Raw genomic sequence first — 23291 nt, 5'->3', positions numbered from 1 at the left:
TGGATGTGAGAAATCTTTTTCTTTCTTTCTTTCTTTCTTTCTTTCTTTCTTTCTTTCTTTCTTTCTTTCTTTCTTTCTTTCTTTCTTTCTTTCTTTCTTTCTTTCTTTCCTTCCTTTCCTTCCTTCCTTTCCTTCCTTCCTTTCCCTTCCTTCCTTCCTTCCTTCCTTTCTTTCTTCTTTCTTCCTTTCCTCCCTCCTTCCCCCCTCTTTCTCTCTCTCTCTCTCTCTTTCTTTCATTCATTCTTTCTTTCTTTTCCTCCCTCCCTCCCTCCCTTCCTTTTTTTTTGTTGGTCAGGGAGCTTGAACTGAGCCTGGGTGCTTCTCTAAGCTCTCTTTTGCTCAAGGCTAGGTCTCTACCACTTTGAGCCACAGTGCACTTCTGGTTTTCTGGTGGTTAATTGGAGATAAGAGTCCCACAGACTTTCCTGCCTGGGCTGGTTTGAACTGTGGTCCTCAGATCTCAGCCTCCTGAGTAGCTAGGATGACAGGTGTGAACTGAAAGGATCCATCACATCCATCTCAGGGGACCGTGCAGAGGCAGGCAGGCACAGGAGAAAGATTATTACAAGGTTTATTAGAGGAGCCAAATTTCCCCCAGAAAGGGAGCACATGGCAGCCTCCACTGTCTAGGTAGCAGCATGGTCTGAGGGTCGGAAGTGAGGTAGATGGGAGCTCAGGGCAGAGAGAGGGAGTAGTCAGTTGTATGGTGGGAACTCCAGGGCTGGGAGAAGCTCAGGTCTGGGTGGAGCCAAGGACCAAAGGTGGGCTTGATGCTTACTTGAACCACCAGTGCCCGGCTTGAGATTGCTTTTTTAAGTACTGCTGGTCACATATTTATCAGGACATTAACCACAATGTAATTTTTATTACTTGACTTTGTGTAGGAAGTGAAAAGAATAATGATGACTATCACTTAGGACTTTGCATCTACCAAGAAGGGCTTAGCAAAAAATGGAAAATTATATCAGCTACCTAATGTGATGTTAGGTTCACACTAAAACACTCACAGACTGTTACAATCTACATCATCCTTTTTGAGCTAGGGTCTAGTTATGTTGCTTAGGTTAGCCTCAAACTCTTGGGCTCAAGGGATCCTTCTACCTCAGCCTCCAGAGTGCTGGGACCTGAGGCACACACCTGTGTGGCTAACAGACCCATGGGCTTCCTGCTGGCAGGGGAAAGCTCCTGGGAGACAATTAGGCAGAGCACTTCCCCCCCAGGGAACTGACAAGGTCAGTTCAATTACTTTTTAGAAGTAGGAAACCTTACACTACTGGGGGTGGGGGTGGGGGGGAGGAAGGTGATATCTAAGCCTCACTGTACACAGTAGGAATATTCTTGAAAAGTTATTATGAATAGAGTATTTGTAAATGGAATCATATTAGCATATATTATGGAGACTCACTGTACAAAGGAGCCCTGTGGCGAAGCCCTTTATAAAATAAAAAAGAAAACTTTGTTATGCAAATAACTGTCTTTTACTTGATCTGTTTTAACGTCTGGGCTTTTAGGTGCAGAATCTTAAAACCAAGCACACCTGTAAGTCACCTCTGGCTTTTCACACTGGGGGTAAAATAATATTAGTTCCCCCTCTTCTCAACTCTCAGAGCCCTTTAAAAACTTGCTACAGATAGTTTATTCCACCTTGGAGAATAGGCCAAGGCTTGACGAACATTCTCTGTAAAGGGAGGAGAACACGTATTTTTGGCTTTGGTCACCAATATCCTGTTGAGCTGTTGTAGCCAGGAGGGCAGCTTTAGATAATAAACAAATGGGCATAGCTGGCTTTCAATCCAACTCTATCTAACATAATTTTTACAGATTGACAAATATTATTAGTCTTGATGCCTTGCCTCCAGCCATTTAAATATGTAAAACAATCTTAGCCTAACCAGCTATAGTTGAACAACCCCCCCCCCACACACACACACACATATGTCTTCTTGAAGGGAGGGCCATAGCTGAGTGGAAAAAGGGTGGATTAGATATCCATGGACCTGGATTTGAATCTGCTCATGCCACTTATGTGACCACTGGTCACCACTGGTTAACCCATTCATAAAGTAAAAGCAAGCATCCTTACTGAAGTACACATGGATGTGTAGACCCTAGACCAGAGCCTAATAGGCACTTAGTAAACATTTGTTGGTGAGTAAAACTATGATAACTAAGGGCTAGGGACTTAGCTCAAGTAGTAGAGCATCTTTCTGGCAGGCACCAGGCCTTGAGTTCAAACCTCAGTATCACCAAAAGAAAAAAAATAATACAACAAAACAAAACAAAATCTGTAATAAATGACTTGCCATCAGAATTTGGGAATTCCTAAGAAAAGGGATGGCCGAGAAACATTCATTTATAAGGATCAATTAATTTCCCACTCAAAGATACTCTTTTTGTTGTTGTTGTTGTCGGTCGTGGGGCTTGAACTCTGGGCTTGGGCACTGTCCCTACGTTCTTCAGCTCAAGGCAAGTGCTCTACTGCTTAAGCCACAGCGCCACTTCCAGTTTTCTAGTGGTTTATTGGAGATAAGAGTCTCACGGACTTTCCTGCCCGGACTGGCTTTGAACCTTGATCCTGAGATCTCAGGCTCCTGAGTATCTAGGATTACAGGCGTGAGCCACTCGCACCCCGCACCTCATTTTTTTTTTGTCCCTCAGCTCTTCAGCTCAAGGCTAGCACTCTACCACTTGAGCCATAGCACCACTTCCAGCCTTTTTCTGCTTATGTGGTGCTGAGGAATCGAACCCAGGGCCTCATGCATGCAAGGCAAGCACTCTACCACTGAGCCACCTTCCCAGCCCCCATTTTTTTTTTTTTAAAGAGCAAATCCAACCAGAGAATGAAACAGGCACCTTCACTAAGAAGTCTGATTTATCTGATCCAACAGAGGGCAATGGTGCACCCCAAATCAACGTTTGTTCTTGTAACTTTTCTTTGCCTCTTGAAGCCCTATAATCTTTATCTAGACAGGTTTGCTGATGGTTGTCTCTGTCCCTTGTGAGTTTTCAGACACATAAACACGAGCATTTCAGGGTCTAGAGCCTCTAAAATACAGAATTGCTTAGATGGGAGAGAATGAGAAGCAGCCTCTCAAGTTGCTTCACTCTGCTTTTCTGGTTGTAAATGATCTTGTGTCAAAATTCCTATTGTTTGGTTTTTCCCCCTCCAACCATATAGCCTTGTTTGGATTCTTTGTGTCTTTATGAGCATCAGGGATAGACACAGGAAACACAAACAAGTTTCAGATGTCCTTAAAGATTCCTAAGCCTAGGATGTGTTACTACCTCACAGCTCACCCATTAAATTACTGCTTAAATATTTTTTCTAGAGACCCAAACCAATCTATTCTGGAAGCATTGGGGGCAAAGAGGGGAGAGAGAAAGCTGGGCCTGACCAGGGACTGGCTTTCCCTCATTTTAGACTCTCTAATAAAAACCTTTTTGGATGCCAGCAGAATCGCTGTCACAAGATTGCTCCTCATCAGCTGACGGTGTTGAAATGTTAACCTTGCCAAGAGTCTGACGCGGCTTATATATTTCTTTTGTGTGTCTGCTCTCCAATTACCTCTAACATCCTCTGCAGCCTGTAAAATAGAGACCCTCACACCCTTTTCTAGAAAATTCCAACTTCTGCTTTTCTCCACACTTGGATCCAAGGCCAGGTGTAGAGGGTGAGGTTAGAACTGCAATTGTGCCAGTGTCCTCTCCACCTTCTTGGCCTTCCTTCCATCAAGGCTGAAGGGAGCCAGGAACTTGGGGGTGGCACCAGGTCCTCGGAGGCAAACAGTTCTTCTGCCGAGCTAGCCCTCCTAAGTCAGAGACCCAGGGCCATTTCTTTCTGGAGACCCAAGGCCATTTCTTTCTGGTTCAGGATCCCAGGAGAAGCAGCAGCCTTCTCAGTCGGACAGGGGCCCCTTTCTGGGGATATAAACATTTCTGATTTTATGGCAACCCCAAAAGCAAAGATTAGAAACCTATATTCCACCAAAGGGTTTCTGGCTAGTTAGATGAGAGATGTTAGTTCCCTTGAAAAAGGCTCGATGTGAAATGGTTTCACACATACAAGACATTCTTATTTTTTTTCTTGTCCTCAGGTGACTCATTATTTTTCCCCCAGCTAAGCCCCAGGAAGGCACAACTCCCCCATCACGACCGGCAGGGCCGAACACATGGAACTACAGGGGACTCTCTGCCTGCTTGTCCGAGAACAATAATTCATCAGCGCCCATCTGCCAGTGCCAGTCTTGGAGACCACAAGGAAGGGGCTTATGAATAGAAGTCACCAGGGCGCTCGCCATCTCCCATCCATTCCCGTCCTAAGCGCAGGTGTGTTCCCTGAATAACAATTCAGCCTCGTGCTGCTTCTCCTCTGCAGAGAGCCACCAACAGAGCTGTCTCCAATGACAGGCAACTAATGGGTATCTGGATCTTGAGTGAAGCACTGAATGTGGGCAGGGGATGTATTGCATTCTCCCTCAGGTCTCCCTCAGCCCATTACCAGTAATGGGAGAGGAGGCTTCTCTGGTCTTTCTCCTATGCCTCTTTCCTGGCCCCTCCTGCAGGCAGACCCTGGCTACCTTCCTAAGGCTTCAGTTCTACCCAGGACCCCCCAGGATCCCCTAGGATTTGGAAGCCAAGTAAATGCAATATTTTCTATACCTACAAACTTGACACAACTGGAGAGTCCCTGATATCCTTATTTAATCAAATTGCTATGCTGCTGTCCCCGTCTGTCACTGAGGATTATGGAGATTTCACTGGTCTCCAGGATGCTTTCCTTGTTTTTAATTAGCTCTTTTTTCCCCCCTGCTTAAGTTGTTTTTTGGGGGCGGGGTAGGGGAGGGGGTGACTGAGGAAGAGGAGAGAGAGGGAGAAGAAGGGAGAGACAAGTCAGGGGACTCCCCGCCAGAATTTAGGTGCAGCTCTAGACAAAGGGAGCAGCATTTACTCTTAGACTGCCTGCTCATCACTGGTCCTCCTTTTTAATCCACTCCAGCCCTGCTTCGAAGACCAAACTCTCTTTTAGCTCAAGGCTTATCACACACAACCACATTCATCCTCACTCTTTTTGTAAGAAAAACAAAGCATATGTGATTAAACATAAAGCACATATTCTACTAAACTCAAGCACATCCCTCTAACTTGTCATGTTTAGGAAACTGTCCCAATAGAAAGGCGGCTCTCAGAGCAGGGAAATCAAGACCTGTTGTTCACTTGGTGGCTGGAGAATCTTCTCTCTCTCTCTCTCTCTCTCTCTCTCTCCCTCTCCCTCTCCCTCTCTCCTCTCTCTGGTACCAGAACTAGAGCTTGAACTCAGGGCCTGGGCTCTGTCTCTGAGCTTTGTTGCTCAAGGCTAGCACTCTAGCAATTGAGCCACAGTTCCACTGTGGCTTTTTTGGTGCTTAATGGGAAATAAGAGTGTCATGGACTTTCCTGTCGAGGTTGGCTTCAAAATGTGATCCTCAGATCTCAGCCTTCTGAGTAGCTAGGATTACAGGTGTGAGCCACTGGCACCCAGCTGAGAATCTTAATTTTCTATGCCTCAGTTTCTCTTCCAGGAATCAGATGACAACAACTCTCTGGCTTTCAGGGAGGGGCTGCAGAAAGCTTGGCTTGGCTCTGGGGTTCCAGGGTTTAATGTCTTTCTCCAAAGTGTTTTTGCATTTTTAGTACTATATCAAATAGACTGTAGAGAAAAATGAACGTCATATTAGCTTTTTAAAAATGTGAATCTGCCAGGTTCTGATGGCTCACACCTGTAATCCTAGCTACTTAGGAGGCTGAGATCTAAGGATCATGGTTCAAAGCCAGCCCAGGCAGGAAAGTCTGTGAGACTCTTATCTCCAATTAACCACCATAAAAGCAGAAGTGGTGCTGTGGCTCAAGTGGTAGAGCACTTGAGCTGAAGAGCTGAGGGACAGCACCCAGGCCCAGAGTTCAAGACCCATGACCAACAAAAATAAACAAACAAATAAATAAAATGTGGATTTACCAAGCATATGCTCCTGTAGAGTTTCAAGTCTCCATTTGTCTTCACTTCTATCTTCTACTTCCTGGCAATGAGCCCTGGCTGAAGGAACAATCTGTAGTGATGGAGAAGGCTCAAGAGGAAGGGAGGGAAGGTAGGGCAGCCAGGTGGAGACACCAATTTGGTGTCTGCTCGCAGCCATTCTCTGAGCAAGGCCGATGTGATGCATGCTGTCTTTAAACGGGAAGTACTAGGACAGCAACCAGGGAACTTACCACCCAAGCTTTGCCAATGCCTGGAAACTCCAGCCAACCGAGAGCAAGCTACCATTTAGGGCCCTGGCTTCACTTGTGCCAAAAGCTCTACAAATGGGAATCCTTTGCGAGATTTATGATTAGTAGAGGCTTTCACATTTTACAGATAGAAAATGGAAGCAAGCAGTTAGAGTACATGGCTGTCTGCCTCTAAGGCAGTGTGTTCTGTCATTCTGCCTCTACTGGTAGTGGACTAGCAAAATCACAGAAGTCCTGCTACTAGTTCAGGATAATAGCATAGGACTCCTGAACCTTCCCAGGTGGCTGTCCTTCAGCCAAGAAATTGACAGCAATAATTCTCACATACCCTTGAAATTCAAGCCCATTATGTCTGGTCAAAGAGCAAAGACTGCAGTGAACCCAGCTGACCTCAGACCATGTAATCATGTGCTTTAAGGCAATTGGAGAAATGGGACAATGTCAGTTCATAAACTTACAAGCCGCAGCCCCCTCTTCCTCCTTCTCCCCTTCCTCCTCTTTTTCCCTCTCTTTCTCCCTCCCCCCACCTCTCTAACATTTCTTCCCCCACAATATAGTTGGGGGTTTTCAAATTTGTTCTTTCTCCTGGAAATATTAGTGACTTACTATGACTCTAATTAGAATGTACTTACAATACTTTGTTTTAATTTATCCTACCCCTCTCTTCTTAAAATGGCATGATGAACAAATCCATCAATCCAAAAAAATCATAAAGAACACCCCCCCCCATCTTCCTGCAGCCCCTTGACACTCGAGCATCGGTTTACCCTTATTATTTCCTGAAGCCATAGCAATTGTCTACAGATACTCCATGAACCCCACTGACTAAACCACACAGAAAGGAAGCATTAAAACTACCACTCCACTCAGAAATCACGTAATGAGCTCTGTCAGGAACTCGGGTGGGGGTTAGCGGCAGGGTCTACGCGAGGAAAGGGCAAGAAAGAGGCAGACGAATGGACAGACGCTTTGCAAAATCCGGGCTTTATGTATTTGGTTTCACTTCCCATTTTCTATTCACATCATGACTTCCCTTCAAATATATGGCCAGAGTTTTATGTTCCTTCATTGTTCTCTTTTCTCTCTTCCCTTCTGTTTACTTCGTGGGTTTTTTAAAATTTATTTTTATTGATTTGGACCCTGAAAGCTTGTCATATTTATCACATATTGCAAACCTCCATCTTCTTGCTCCGTTGTCACTAGGGGTGGTGACTTTGTTCACAAATGCAGCAAATGTGCTTCGTGCCCTCAGTTCCCCCTTCCTTGCTGCCTGGGCCTGGGCTGCTTTCAGTCTTATTTGGGCAAAGCTCAGAGGGTAGAATGACTGAATGACTACAAAAATCTTAAATCTTTCTTGCCACTTTTGCTGTGTTCCCAAACCCCCGTTTGCTATTGGAACACTGGTCATTTCTTAGTGCACTGGTCTCAATGTTTATAAAGGGGACATTAATTCAGACAGTGGCTTAACTGGCTTTATTCAATAAATCTATTGCTGAAAAGTTAGAGGTAATGACATTTTATAAAAGTAAATAATTTTAGTTGGGCACTGGTGACTCATGCCTGTAATCCTAGCTACTCAGAAGGCTCAGTTCTGAGGACTGCAATTCGATGCCAGCCCTAGCAGGAAAGTCTGTGAGGCTCTTATCTCCAAGTAACTACCAGAAAACCGGAAGTGGCTCTGTGGTTCAAAGTGGTAGAGTGCTAGCCTTTAGTGAAAAGAACTCAGGGATAGTGCTCAGGCCCTGAGTTCAAGCCCTACTCCTAACAATATGTATAATTTTATTGTTAGTATTAAGGGATTGTACAGAGGGGCTGCCATCTTATAAGTCAGGTAATGAGTACATTTCTTTTTGGATGATGCTATCCCTTCCTTTACTTTCCCCCAGCTAATGACATTTTTATGTAGCACATTACCTGGGAAAAGTACTAAAATTTGTCAAACAAATATTAGCCATTCCTGGTGGTGCACACCTATATCTCCATACTTTAGAGGCAGAGGCGGGAGGATCTTAAGTTCCAGGCCAGTCCAGGTTACATGTAAAACCATGGGAAAAGTAGATTGGAAGTTTGTGGTCTAGGTCCTCCCTGGGCAAATAGTGACTCTCTATCCCCCAAAATAACCAGAGCAAAAAGGGCTGGGGGCAAGGCTCAAAGCCCTGCATTCAACCCCCAATCCCACCAGAAAATAAAAACAAAGTAAAATCCCACAAATGAAACCAAAACTATGTCTAAAACAAAGGGATGATGTTGTGAATTTTACTCATCTCACGAAATTTCTTAGTTTTGGAAAATTCAGATCTTTGTACCACAAGTCCCAAGTTCTTGTTTTTAAAGTTTAATATCCTGGGGCTGGGAAGGTGGCTCAGTGGTAGAGTGCTTGAGGCCCTGGGTTTGATTCCTCAGCACCACATAAGCAGAAAAAGCTGGAAGTGGCTCTGTGGCTCAAGTGGTAAAGCACTAGCTTTGTGCGGAAGAGCTGAGGGACAGTGCCCAGGCCCAGAGTTCAGGTCCCACGACCAAAAAAAACAAAGTTTAATATCTTTAGGGTCCTCTACCACTGTACCTCTCCATGCCCTCGTCATTTTCTGATGGTTTCATCTCAGTCACCCACTGTCCTGTTAGCTAAATGTAAGTCAGTATTTAAGACGGGGCCTGAGGTGGGCTAAGCAGAATAGGATTAAATTACTGTATCAGCCCACCAGTGTTCTCAAATTGTATTCCATCTTTAGCTGAACCTGAGGTAAAAACCGTAATAAGAACTCAGGAACATGGCCAAGCCAGGACGCTCTATTACTGCAATGGAGTGTTGGAAACCTGAATTCCAGACTTCACATCTTGTTTTGTTCCTCTTGTTGGCCAACTGCTCAGCTCCTCCCCATGGGCAGGATTTCTGTGCCTCACCTCCAGTTACATCTTGCAACTCCCCCCCCACACACACACTTTTTTTTTTTGGTCAGACATGGGGCTTGAACTCTAGGCCTGGTCGCTGTCCTTGAGCTTTTCTGCTCAAGGTGAGTGCTCTACCACTTGAGCCACAGAGCCACTTCCAGTTTTCTGATGGTTAATTGGAGATAAGAGTCTCACTGATGTTCCTGCCCAGGCTAGCTTTGAACCATGATCCTCAGATCTCAGTCTCTTATGTAGCTAGGATTACAGGTGTGAGCCACCAGCACCTGGCTTGCAATTCTTTTCTCATTAAGTAAACTCAGGACTTTTCAGTCTTTATTTCATAACAGGACATGGACTTTGGGGCCAGGTACAGTTGGGTTCATTTACTACCTATGTGACCATCACCCAGTTGGCCATCTCTATAATTCCTTCCTTCCTTCCTTCCTTCCTTCCTTCCTTCCTTCCTTCCTTCCTTCCTTCCTTCCTTCCTTTCCTTCCTTCCTTCTCTCCCTCTTTTCTTCCCTCCCTTTCTTCCTTCCTTTGTTCCCTCCACATCTTCCCTTTCTTCCCATACTGGGGATTGAACCCAGGGCTCAAGCATGCTAGGAAAATGCTCTACTTGAGTTATACCCCCAGACCTTTTGTCTTTTTAGACAAGGTCTTGCCACTCTTTGTGCCCAGGGCAGCCTCAACTCTCCACTTCTGCCTCCCTCGTAGCTGGGATTACAGGCAGGCGACCACTATGTCTATCCTAAACTCAATTCCTTTACCTACAATCTCCTCCATGTGGACATTAAGCTGTTCTGTAAGTATGATCTACAAACCCTCCAGATTAAGTTGTTTGGCCTGGCTATCTTCATTTCCTCCTCTAGAATCTCAGAAAATGCCTTGTGGAAGCCCACCTGAGCCGGGCCTGGTCCTTCTGTACATGCCCGTGTGACCGCCCCGGAAAAGGACACGTGCCATCCCAGGGTCAGCTTCTCCCAGGGCCTCACTTGGGGGGAGACACCAAGTGGCAGAAGTTCTCTTGCTGTCCTCTCCTGTCCTCTTTCTTTTTGTTATGTCAGAGGTGGCTGCTGGTGGCTCCCCGTGCCCTTCTTCTCCCTCCGCCCTTCTCCTCCTGCTTGACAAAGACCTGTGTGCTGAAGCTTTGCAAGGATCATTTTTCCATTCAGAGTCTGTCAATGTCACCTTGTCACGGGTCCTCCCACATCCGCTCAAGCCTCTCATTGTCATGTCAGGCCTTCAGCAAGCTCTCTCATTCTTGTCTTTCAAAACTGACTTCAGAATCTTGCCCAGCCTTGGTAAATGGCTTCTCTCTGTTCTGTGGGCACCCATGTGCATCCTCGCCTCTGCCCTGGTCCTCCTCCTGTCATCGAACTCACACCACTACGTGTGGTTGTGCAGGCTGATGGTGCATCCAGGTCCCTGGATGAGGCTGTGATGGGGACTGAAGTCCATCATTGCTCTTCTAATCAAGACACAAGTCCTGGCATGGAGCTGCATTTGTCTAGATTTAGGGGCTCTTTTTTTTCTTACGTAAACCAGGGCACAGGTCTAACACCAACTGCCTTCCCTTGGGGCCTTCTCCCATGACTTCCTGTAGTCTCACGCTTTCTTGATGGCATGGAGAACCAGATACATCTATCTCTTGCCTAGTGCTGCCCATTGTGGAGTAAAGAAGCCAACACATGGGCTTCAGAGTCCTGCAACCATAGTGCAAACCCTAGCTCTGCCAGTAGCTCTCCAGAGCACCCAGAGCAAGTGGCCAATCCTCTGAGCCTTAGTTTCTTCACTTTAAAAACATGGGTAATGGTGTTCTTGGGAAGAAGATGCAATATAGCCATCTAAACCACTTAGTATGGAGCCTGACACATAGTAAGTGCTCAGCAGTTGCTACCTATTATTACTTTTTTCTTTTTGTCAATTATTAGACTTGAACTCAGGGTCTGGCACTGTCCTGGAGCTCTTGCTCAAGGCTAGTGCTCTACCACTTTGAGTCATAGTTCTACTTCTGACTTTCTGGTAGTTTTTTGGAGATAAGAGTCTCACAGACTTTAATGCCTGGGCTGGTTTTGGAACGTGATCCTCAGATCTCAGCCTCCTGAATAGCTAGGATTATAGGCATGAGCTGTTATACTTTTATGACAGAAAATATTTATATTTCTCAGTGTCTAACAGTGGTTGAAATATGTTTTAGCTTACAGGACAGAAAATGTATACCCCAGTAAGTAGGGTTGCCAGGTAAAATACAGAATACCCAATTAAACTTACATTTTAGATAAATAATATTTTTAGCGTATCACAATGTCCATATCCCAAATGTCCTTCTCTATGGAATCTCCAGTGATATACTGGACGTTGTTGAGAAAAATGGTATAAGGAATCATCTGCTCCTTAGTGCCCCCAAACTCAGCTTTCTACCCCTTACACAACACCTACCCCTGAAATCATTTCCACAAAAATTGGAGAGTTAATTAGCCTTTGGGATCAAGTCTGTAGTCCCAGGATTAAGTGCCTTTCCCTTTCTTCTTTCTTTCCCTCCCTCCCTCCCCCTCTCTCTTGCTTTTTCATTTTTTATTTTTTGCAGTGCTGGAGATGGAACCTATTGTGTTGCACATAGCAGGCAAGACTGGCTAGACTTCAGGTAGGTTGTGGTTTGCACATATTGTATATATTCTCATTCATGCATCCTGCGTACCTCCCATGTCATAACTCCTATTTTTTCTAACTTCCTTGTGTGATTTGTTGCTTTTAGTATTTTAGGGGTCAAAGGTGTGCTTTAGCCATTATGCATTCTGTAGTATTCTGAATTCTTTATTTTACAGTTAGGCTTTATTGGTGTTTCTGTTCTTACAAGAGACTTTTTTTTCTTTGCAATCCATATTTGAAGTAAAGCAGGAATCCTCAAAGCCCTCTTAGGCATTCAGAAGTGTATTTTGTCATTATTCTGGCCTTTTGCATCATTATTCCCAATTTTACTACCTATAACTTGTCCACATTTTCCATGTTTGGCTTTTTCACCACAGTACAAAATTCCTGGGCAGTAGCTTCAATAAATTATTAGTAAGTCTACCATATAATTGTCAGATTGACATTCGACTATGTCACCTGGGTAACTTGTCCTGATGACAAATATTCTTTGAATCAGTTGATTATACCACATTGTTTCTTTATGTGATCTCAGCCTTCCTAGAACTGCATTTCTTCCTAGAACTATTTTAGAGGAAGTTACTAAGCCACCAGCAGCACCAAATGTGGTTTTGTTCTTGTTGTGATCTTTTTCATTTCAAATCCTCCATCATTGATTTACTTGTCTAAGTCCAAATCCTTCCTTTCCCTCCCTCCCTCCCTCTTTCCCTCTCTCCTTTCCTCCCTCTTTCTTTTTTTCTTCTTTGTGGTGTTGGGGATTAAATTCAAGGCTTTTCACATGCAGGGCAAGTGTTCTACCACCAAGCCACATCTCCAGCCCTCCTTTTTCATTTCCGACTCCCTCTCTACCACCAGGAAATGGCAATCTCTCCCCAGGTTAATTATCAGAATTCCTGCTGCTCGATTTCACTGGCTCCTCACTCATCTATCTAGACTATGCATCCACTCAGCATATGTTGGGCTTCACTCTGTTCCAGCACTGTGCTGGGCCTGGAGCCTTGGAGTAGACTAGAGAACCTATTCCAGACCTTCAATAGGCCGCAGAATAGGTGGAAGTGCCAACAAGTCCACCAAGTATGTGGTAGCATGGCACTAAAAGAGCCAACCTCAGGTGGTGGTGGAGGTCAAAGGAGAGGTCCCTAATGCAGTCTGGGATGGAGACAGGTGCAGAAAAGGTTTCCCTGCAATGGGCAGCATAAAGAGCAGTGAGCATGACATACATACACAGAATGGTGTATGCAAATGGGTGGGGCGACCCACTAACCAATTACAGTTATGGTGGACTGTCAGGAAATGACATTGGTGGTTGGGGTGAAGTCAGGGCATGAGACCTTTGTATAGTGTGGTAGGAGCTTTGGACTTATTGGAGACTTTGCTAACACTTGCTTTGGGGATGTGTGGGCTGGAGGCAGTGCCTGGAAGGCAGGGTGAACTAGAGGAAGAAGAAACACTGCAGTCCTCCTGGCTATTAATGATGAGGGGTATACCGTAACAGGGTAGACTGCCCTATATTCAGTGCTTTAGACATGCTGTCTCATTTAATGCTTGGCAGAATCTGAGAAACATGATCTTCAGACTAGCAAAAAAAAATAATAATCTAGGAACTATTATATGTAGCCAACCAGTGAGGCAGCTAAGGTTCAAAATGGTTCTGTAACAGCCTATGTTGCCATGCTTAAAAAATGGGTGCCGGTGGCTCACACCTGTAATCCTGGCTACTCCAGAGGCTGAGATCCGGGGATTGCGGTTCAAAGCCAGCCCAGGCAGGAAAGCCCATGAGACTCTTATCTCCACCTAAAACCACTCAGAAAACCAGAAATGGTGCTGTGGCTCAAGTGGTAGAGTGCTAGACTTGAGTTGAAGAGCTGAGGGACAGCGCTCAGGCCCAGAGTTCAAGCCCCATGACCCCCCCAAAAAAGTAAACCCTGGATTCAAAGTCAGCCTGCGCACCAACATCACTACCTCCTACAACATCATCACCATCTTCATCATTACCATCATCATCATCATGATCATCATCATCATAGTACTCATGGTTGAACTCAGGGCCCCCTGCTTGCTAGGCAAGTTTACTTGAGCCACACCTCCCTCTTCCTTCTGGTCCATTTTATTTTTCAGATAAGAGTCTCATGCTTTTGTTGCAGTTAACCTTGGACCATGATCTTCCTACCTAGGATTATTATTATGTGCCATGCCTGGCCCTTTTCCTTTCCTTTTTGATTTCAGAGAACTGCTGTAAATTAGTGACTAGTTGCAAGTGGCTAAAAGGCTAAGAAGAGCCTGGAATGGCATCATCCTGAAACATGAGATGAAAACCACAAATGAAAGACATGTGCATAATTTTATGTGTGTGGCACATTAAAAAGTAAATATTCTGCTGGGCGCAGTGGTTCACACCTGTAATCCTAGCTATGCAGGAGGCAGGACCTGAGGATCATGGTTTGAAGCTAGCCTGAGCAGAAAAGTCCATGAGACTCTTATCTTCAATTAACCAACAAAAAGATGGAAGTGGAAAAGTGGCTCAAGTGGTAGAGCACTAACCTTGAGCATAAAAGCACAAGGACAGGCTCAAGCTCTGAGCTCAAATGTCAGGACTGGCATGTACGCACATGTGCGCGCACATGCACACACACAGAATATACGAGTGGCAACTGAAAAGTATAAAGAAATGATCTTTAACATATATATATATTTTGTGCCAGGCTGATCTTTAGTATCTTTTTTTACTTAATTCAGTGTACCCAAATTATCACCATTGCCATGTGAGATGAATATAAAAATTTACATTTTGCATTTTCCCCCTAAGTCTTTGAAATTAGGTATATATTTTACAGTTCAAGCACGTTTCCATTTAGACTAGACATACTAGAGGTACCCGGGATAACAAAGCTCTGAAATGAGTCTCAGATTTCTGCTGGGGCCACTTTGGTAGAGGAGAAAAGGGAAGAGAAGGAGAGGTGATCCAGGAGGAATTTGAAATGCTTGTGAAACACCTAGGCAGAGACTCCCCCTAGGGGGTTAGACATGTAGGTCTACTTCTTAGCAAATAGAAAAATTATATTACAGATATAAATTTGGGGACTATTTTCAATATATGCAGGTGGCTGTTAAAACCCTGAGTAAGAGTGAACCCAGAAAGCTCACACAGCAGGATGCAGCCAATGGGAGCAGCAGGAAGGGCGGGACAGCTCTGGGGGCAGGGTTCATTGGCTGAGCAGGTAGGCTTCTCCCTTTGGCTAGAGGAGGAGGACACAGGGAGCATGGATGCCGAGGTGAGTGTGTGTAGGTAATTGAGGTGGGAGAGGTTGACTCATTTTCTCTTTTTTCTTCCATTCCTTAGAAAAGGAAGCTCTAGCTTTCATCCCTGGAAAACCTACATTACAAACAAAATATAAATATTTGCTCAGCCAGTGACAAAAACCCAGACCACTTCTGTCTTCTAAATGTCACTCCAACTCATCCTCTTTCTTCTTCCCTCCATTAAACCTCTTACTTTGAAGTAATTACAGAGACACAGAAAATTGTAAATTCGGTGGAGAGAGGATGCCGGTACTCCTCACTCAGCTGACATCTTCCCCTCGATGCTCACATCTTACAGCACCAAATACTACACCAACAAAACCAAGACACTGAAGCTGGACTTCTGCTTCCCCATTTACTTCTTCCTAGCTTGAGGCATCCTGAGTAAAAAAAGTCCAAATGAGATAAAATGTAAGTTCAACCAGTCTAAGAGCTTTGCCTGTCTTGGGGTGGGGGGTAATGGGGGTACAATGGCAAGCATCACTAAACTAGATGTCCCCTAACCATGCACATGAAAAGCCCCTTATCATGACCACATGTCATTGAGGATACATTCAGTTCTTAGCCACCTGTCTGATTTGCTATGATTATGGAGGAGGGCAAAGATGAACACACAGTTCTGTTCCTCCCTCATTATCTACAATGAGGAAGGTAGGGCTTGCTGACCTCAGAACTCAAGTTGCCATTAAGACCTTGCATTAAGCTTGGTGCTGGTGGCTCATGCCTGTAATTCTAGCTACTCAGGAGGCTGAGATCTTAGGATGGCGGTTCAAAGCCAGCCCAGGCAAGGAAAGTCCATGAGACTCTTAGCTCCAGTTAACCACCAGAAAATTGGAAGTGGCACTGTGGCTCTGGCTCAAGTGGTAGAGCTCTAGCCTTGAGCTGATGAGCTTAGGGACAGCACCCAGGTCCAGAGTTCAAGCCCCACTACCGACAAAAAAAAAAAAGGACCTTGCATTAGCTGTTGGTAGAGGGTTATCATGTTCCATCGACACAGCAGGTATCCACCAGATGAGGATGGGCAAGCATTCCAGGGAGGGCCCAGGCCCATTTAAGTGGGGAGAATGGCAAGGAAGCCAGAGCACCCTCACTATAAGCTCCTCCACAAATGTCAGGAATTTAATCAAATGTGATTACTAAACAATCAGCCCCACAACAGTCAGGCCCATTGCTCAAAAGCAGAATTGGACCACGTCAGAACCCAGAAAGGTCTCTGCTTCACAGAAACAAATGCCAATGACAGGCACGAAGCCAACTTGAAGGGAACAGTAGTTGTCAGCCCGACAAGGTTCAGCCAAGGTGAATAACCCTTAGTTAAGAGAGTGAGAGATTTCCCTGCATTTTTACTTTAAGTGGTAATTTGTTAACAGTAAATATAGAATGACTTTCTTTTTCCCTTGGAGATAAATGAGCTGGAATTCTCAAAAACCAGTATCTGGCCATGAAACAAAAGCATTTGAATAAAAGAAGTACAAGAACCAGGTGCTGGTGGCTCATGTCTTATAATCCTAGCTACTCAGGAGGCTGAGATCTGAGGATGGCAGTTGCAGGCCAGCAGGGCAGGAAAGTCTGTGAGACTCCTAACTCCAATAAACTACCTTCCTCATCCCCACTCCCAAAAGAAGCTGGACGTGGAGCTGTGGCTCAAGTGGTAAAGAACTAGCCTCGAGCAAAAAAAGCTCAGTGACAGAGTCTAGGCCCTGAGTTCAAGTCCCAAGACCAACACACACACACACACACACAGAAATGGGGAAAAAAAGAAGCAAAATAGATGTTGCATCCATCAAGGTTTGAAAAGTGAAAGAATATGTCTTTCTGGTAGCTGGGTGGGAGGGGGATTAGCTTTAGCAGTTTCTGAACAAAGGCAGAAAAATGTAGCTGGGATAGGCTGAACTCAGGTGGCCAATGCCTTTAGGCAGTGATCCTTGTAAATGGCATTTCTCCTACCTGAGCACCTTATTTATCTTCATACTGACATCATCATGTCAAATCCAGGAAGACAGGCCAGAGAGCAATTTGCAGTTATAAGGAGCAAGTATAGCTGAAAGGGACCTGGAGCAGAAAAGGGGCTCCTTGACTCTTACTATTGGGAAGGGTCCTTAGCCTTCATCAGGGGATAAGAAAAATAGCACATGTAAGGCAGGGACAAAGGAAGTAGATGAAACTTGTAGGCATGGTGGTTCATGCCTGTAATCTCAGCTACTTGGGAGGTTGAAGAAGGAGGATGAACATTTGAGGCCAATCCACACACAGCTGTTGAGATCCTATCTAAAATAAATAAATAAATAAAATACAAAGGGGCTAGGGATATAGCTCAAGGAGTGGAGTGTTCAAGTGAGGCCTTGGATTCAATCCCCATTCTCTCTCTCTCTCTCTCTCTCTTCCTCCCCTCCTCCTCACCCCCTCACACACACACAGAGCTGGAATATCAATTTAGCTCCAGAAATGGCTATCATCAAATAGTTAAGGGTGAGAAATGTCTTGCCTTTGATTGACTAGCCTTCTATGACATGAGTTTTTGTCAGTGACATCCCCCATAACCCTACATTGGGCCATTTGTGTCTGCCCTGGGCTGCAGTCTGCGTTGAAATCTGTACAGATGCCCACCAGAGCCTGCTCCCCAGTCTGATGCCAGTAATGCCAGCAGATGTGACTGATCTGTGCCTTCTTTTTCAGCTGTTTAAATTCAAGAAATTCCTCCCAAAGCTAGCCCATGTGGGAGACTATTTTTATCAGCCTTTCAACCCCCACCTCCGAGACACATCACAAGTATTTCCACAAAAGTTCCACAAGTCAGCAATGAAATAAACACAATGCTGCGGGGACTGCACGCAGAACGACATGCTGGTCTGGCTGCAGGGGGTGTGGGCTCCTTGGGGCCACGCTCCCTACAGAGCAACAGGACAGCATGAAAATGTGCTCAATGTGACATCTGGCATCTCCTCCTTTTCCAGTGATGACAGAAGTGAAGATGAAGAGTGAGAGAGACAGGAGGGGGTGGGGGGAAGCAAGGAGGTAAAATAAGGAGAGACAGACAGGTCCCCTCATGGAAAAACAGTTTTAGCCCTAAATTCTCAACTGTATCTTCCATCTCCAAAAGCCAGGGGCCACCACTGCTGAGCCCTGAGTGACATGCTGGGCTTGATCCTGGACAGGCAAAGGGGAGGAAGGGGGAGAGCTTCTGCCTCAATCTTTTTACAGTCTCCCTTCCCCATTCCAATCACGATAAACATATTTATACTCACTTGATTATGTCAGCCAGACAATGCTCCCCTAATTGGCAGTGATCAGGGTTCCAGAATTGCTTGGGCGAACCTGCTGTCTCTCTATCAGGCAAAGCAATAAGGGGCCGCTAATGCAGTCCCCATTAACAATTTCCAGCGGAATAAAAAGCAATCCCCTGGCTTGTGCATGGCAATGAATTTTCCAAACAGCTCCTAAGAGCCAGCTCTTGAAGAACTCAGACTTTTTACAAGAACCTGCCCAGCACAGAATGCTTTTATAAATCTTCCCTACCCTTGGCCCCAGCACTCAGAAAAACAAAACAAAACAAAACAAAAAACCCCCCCAACCAACTCCCCAAACCCAAAAACAGCCACTTCCTTCTGCTGGAGTTTCTTTTGTTCTTTTGTGTTTTGCTTTTCCTCCTTTTTTTTTTTCTTCGCTCTTTTGCTGGGCTTATGGAGCTAACTGTCATTTTTGGTTCTTGGTTCTTTGTAGATTTCAGGGACATCTGGCACACGGTTTACTGCGTTTGCTAGCTCTGGTATTTGTAGATACACACGCTCGCTACTGCGCGTGCACGTTAACACTTCACAAAGATAATGTATGCATGCATAATTTAGAACTTGAGTGCATAGGTTTATTTTGACATTTAAGTGTAACTCCATAGTGCCAATCACAACTAATTGCTCAATAAATATTTATGGAAGTTTGAATGAATGCACCAAGAAGGTGTACATAGATTAGATTCATTCATTCCTCAGATGTGTGAATGCCTGGTAGCTACCAGAAACTGACAGATGTTAAGTATTCAGTTGTGCATACCCACAGTCCCTGCCCTCAAGGAGCTCACGGTTAAGGTGTGGGAGGCAAAATAATCAGGCAATTATTTTATTTTTGTTTGAGTGCCAGAACTGGAGCTTGAACTCAGCACCTCACTCTCCTGCTCAAGAGATGGCACTGTAGCATTTGAACTACACCTACAGTTCCAGCTTTATTTCCCCACCCCCACCCCAACTTGGTGATTAATTGGATATAAAAGACTCTCACTTTTGCCTGCGTGGGCTGGCTTTGAACCTCAACCTGAGATGTCAGCCTCCTGAGTAGCTAGGCTCATGGATGGGAGCCACTAGCTCTGGCTTAATTAGGGAATTATAAGATTCATGGTTGGAGCAGGACGTGATGGTGCCTGCCTCTAATTGTAGCACTCTCCATGTTGAAGCAGGATGATCTCAAGTTTGAGGCCTGCCTGGGTTACATGGCAAGATCCCATCTCAACAAAACAAAGCAAAAACAAAAGAGACACAGTGACAGAGCCCCATGTGGTTCTGGGGGTGGGCAGGGGTGGGCAGCACTGGAGCTCTAAACAGGGAGACCTCAGTCTACCTAAGGGAGGGGCTGTGGCCATGAAGGAACTCCTGGAACGGCACAACCAAGGACAGGATGCAAAAAAACCCCCGAGAGGATGAAACCAAGAAACACAAAGTACTGACAGAGATGAAGTGGGGGACAAAGAAGGCTGGGTGGTGCACAGCCATTACAGGGACCTAAGCCATGCCCAAACTGTGGCGGATCTAAAGGGAACGGGGCTAGTCATAAACCAACAGCACGCAGTATGTCAGCATCATTGTCTTGCCCGGCGTGTAGGCACTTTGAGGCATAATGTTATATTAATCCTTCAGTAGAAGAATGGGGGTATCCCACAGTCCTCAGCCTGGGCCAGGGTCTTGCTATCTCAAAGATGAAATAGCTCTAATTTAATCCCTGTCCCATGTAGTTTTATGTTGCTCAGCTCCCATCCTTCCTGCTTATTTAACCGAGTTCTACGTCCTTAGAGAGGTGCTCAAGGTCATCTCCATCTGTTCCCAATCCTGCCTGCCACAAGCCCACCTCAGCCTGGTGGGACACCTAGTACCAGTATCCATGACACCTAGTACCACCACTCTCCATTGTTTCATTCCAATGCCCCCCCAAAGGTTGAACTTGAAGTTCAAGTCTGTCTCCTTTAGGAGAGCTGTCTGCCTGTCCTCTCCTGAACCCTGTGTTCAAATAGTTCATTAGTGGCTGTTAATTTTACTTTGTGTTCTCCAGCTAATCTGTAAGCATCAGAGAACAGGAACCGAACTGTATCCCCGCATCTTCCTGGTAACTATTTGCTGAGGAAAGGGTTTGCTACTGTTGCCTGTGCAAGATTAAAGGGCACAATTCATGGACAGTATGATCATGATTGATTATAATCATTCCGCTATCATCATCACAGTGCAGCTGCCTGACATTCTTCTACTCTCTTCCTGGAGAAAAAAGGAACCTTGGAGACAGTGGTTTGATGCGACCATTTTGGAGTAATGAGAATATGAAGCATTTCACCCGTGAGTCATAAACAGTATTTTACATGCGTTTCTTGGGAGCTTAAAGTTCACCCAGGAATGAGCTATTTCACAGATCAAAAGCAGCATATGTGCAGTCCACCAGGGGGAATCATCACGCTGCTGAGTTTGAAGGGAGAGTGATTGAACATTCTAGCCTGAAAGTAGAAACGGTTTCCTGTCACCTGGCTGCAGAGAAACATGAGCGACTTACTTAATTTCTGGCCTCCAACACTGAGTTTTTGTGCACATGTGCCATGAGCAGCACACGCGATTTTTCACCAAAGAGGAACTGGCATTAAATCAATGAGGAAAACCACCATTTCCTTACTGATCCAACAGCATTTAAGGAAGTGGGATCTGCCAATACGTACAACTGGGTGGAATTTGTAACTGGGCAGTTAAAACCACCATCTAAGCTGGCAGCTGAGATTCCCCTCCCCTCTCCCCCCTTCCCCCCCAAGTAGAGCTGCTGGGAGAAAGATAGCTTTGAAGCTACAGCTCCATTTTTGCAAATTGGATCTTTTTGTGAAAAACTGTTTTAAGCCCAGTTTTGTTTGTTGGTGGTGGTTCCCTCCCCTCCTTTTCTTCTCTCATTAGTGAAGCAAATGACTGCTTCATTTCACGCTCATGGAAATCCATTCATTTACTCAACAATATTATTGAGCTTCTCTCAGGAGCCAGATACAGAGTTAGGGGCAGGGGATGCAGGCAGGGACAAAAGAGACAAAGTCCCTGACCTTAGCACGTGTGTGTGTGTGTGTGTGTGTGTGTGTGTGTGTGTGTGTGTGTGTGTGTGTGTATGGGAAAATAAGTAAATATAATCAGATAACTGAAATGCTCCTAATATCTGGCTGTATTTGAAAAATTAGTATCAGAAAATTAAAAATATTAGGTCTCCTACATGAATATTACCTTACTTTATATATAGCATGTCTATTAAGGGGTATATTAAAAGAAACTACAGCCAGGAGCTGGTTACTTATGCCCGTAATCCTAGCTACTCACGAGGCTGAGATCTGACGATCATGGTTCAAAGCCAGCTAGATAGGAAAGCCTATAAGATGCTCCTCTCCAATAAACTACTGAAAAAGCCAAAAAAGTTAGAAGTGGAGCTGTGGCTCAAGTAGTAGAGTACTAGCAGTGAGCAAAAGAAGCTCAGGGACAGCATCTGGACCCTTAGTTTGCAGGTGCATGTGTGCAAGCGCACACATACACACAAAGACATAGTGCCTGATGGGAAGACATTTACACTATTTTTTTCCACCTGTCTTCCCTCCCAAGCTGTAAACTCCTCTAAGCAGAACATATTACATGTAATCTTAGAGCATTGCTCAGTGCCTGACACACATCACATATTCCATAGATGTTGAGTGAATGAATCATTTGTATTGGCTTGTGCTGAACATGTATTTGGGAATTAGGTGGCCCAGCCACCATGACAGAATGAAACCCACTGACCCATAGGGTAAATAATTTAACTGTGCTCTTTGAAACAGAGAATTTTAAACATTTGAGCTAATGGTCCACAGATGATAAGGAATTCTAGCATCACACTATCTTCCATAATGTTTTTGTGTATGCTGCATGTGGAGATGGTTGAGAAGTTCAAATAAATGATCAAAGCATGCAAAACAGACCCATTAAGTAATCTGCATCATTTCCTGCAGAAGTAAAGCTCTAAGAGACTTAATAATGGCTTCTAATGAAAGGAAAGATTGTACTCCAAGGATGGCTAAACATCTCCTTCTTCATAATCACAACGACAAAAAGCTGAGATTAAAGTGCTTCCAAGATTAAAGGTAAAAACAACAACAAACCCACTGGTTTCCTACTGGGATGTGTGGACCCATACTATCAGAAATAACTCACCTCTGTTAAGAGCTTATTTGAAATTAGACACTGTTATTGAATTCCATCTCTAACTTTTACAATGAACTCTTGTGAGTTCATTTTAATTTCATCATTCCCATTTCACAGGTCAGGAAATGGAGGCCCAGGAGTAGCTAAGATCACACAACTGGGACATCATATAACTGGCACTGAAATCCAACAGGCTGGTTCCTCCACCCTTGCTCTTCCCTACGCTGTGCACTGCCTTGAACTGAGGCAGAGATACATGCCAGGCTTCCATCTCTGGAGGCCTGAAGCTAAGCTCAAGAAAGTTCAGTACATTCATAGGTTCAATTCAAACAAGAAAATCCCTAGTTATACCAGTAGTTCATCATTGCTAGGGCACCCAGCTCTTTAATGGTCTGCATTACACAAGGGTGTGTGTGTGTGTGTGTGTGTGTGTGTGTGTGTGTGTGTGTGTGTGTGTGTGTGTGTATATGTGTGTGTGTAAAAGGCATAGCACCCATTTTTTGATTCTTCCTTTTTGTTGTGACAGGTCTTCCTGCATAGCCCAAGCCTGCCTTGAACTCAGAACTTGTGGGCTCAAGTGATCCTCCTGTCTCGGCCTTCTGAGTAGCTAGGATTATAAGCATGTGCCATTGTGCCAGTCTCATTTTTCTAGTCTTTATCTTGGTGACTTGTCCTACCAGGTCATATCTTGCTAATGAGACCGTAGGTTGTCTTGTTTGGTTTTGCTTTGGGCTTCAG

General features: G+C 44.8%; 1 protein-coding gene across 2 annotated transcripts in view; it reads right to left on the bottom strand.

Moving 5' to 3' along the window:
* Positions 1 to 23291, bottom strand: part of Grap2 (GRB2 related adaptor protein 2) — a 69867-nt gene that overhangs the window by 23716 nt on the left and 22860 nt on the right. Inside the window, exon 1 of one of the 2 annotated variants that reach the window (XM_042697957.1) lies at positions 5993 to 6066. The exons of the other annotated variant lie outside the window; for it this stretch is intronic. Within the exon in view, the coding sequence (XP_042553891.1) occupies positions 5993 to 5999 (7 nt within the window). The 5' untranslated portion in view covers positions 6000 to 6066. Of the gene's footprint in view, positions 1 to 5992; positions 6067 to 23291 lie in introns of those variants that run through there. 2 annotated transcript variants of the gene reach the window in all.

Source organism: Dipodomys spectabilis, unplaced genomic scaffold (genome assembly GCF_019054845.1).
Source record: "Dipodomys spectabilis isolate Male_0828 unplaced genomic scaffold, ASM1905484v1 ptg000230l, whole genome shotgun sequence".
In the NCBI taxonomy this organism is placed as follows: Eukaryota; Metazoa; Chordata; class Mammalia; order Rodentia; family Heteromyidae; genus Dipodomys; species Dipodomys spectabilis.
The sequence above is the reverse complement of the archived record's forward strand: the minus strand, read 5'-3'. Positions and strand labels throughout refer to the sequence as shown.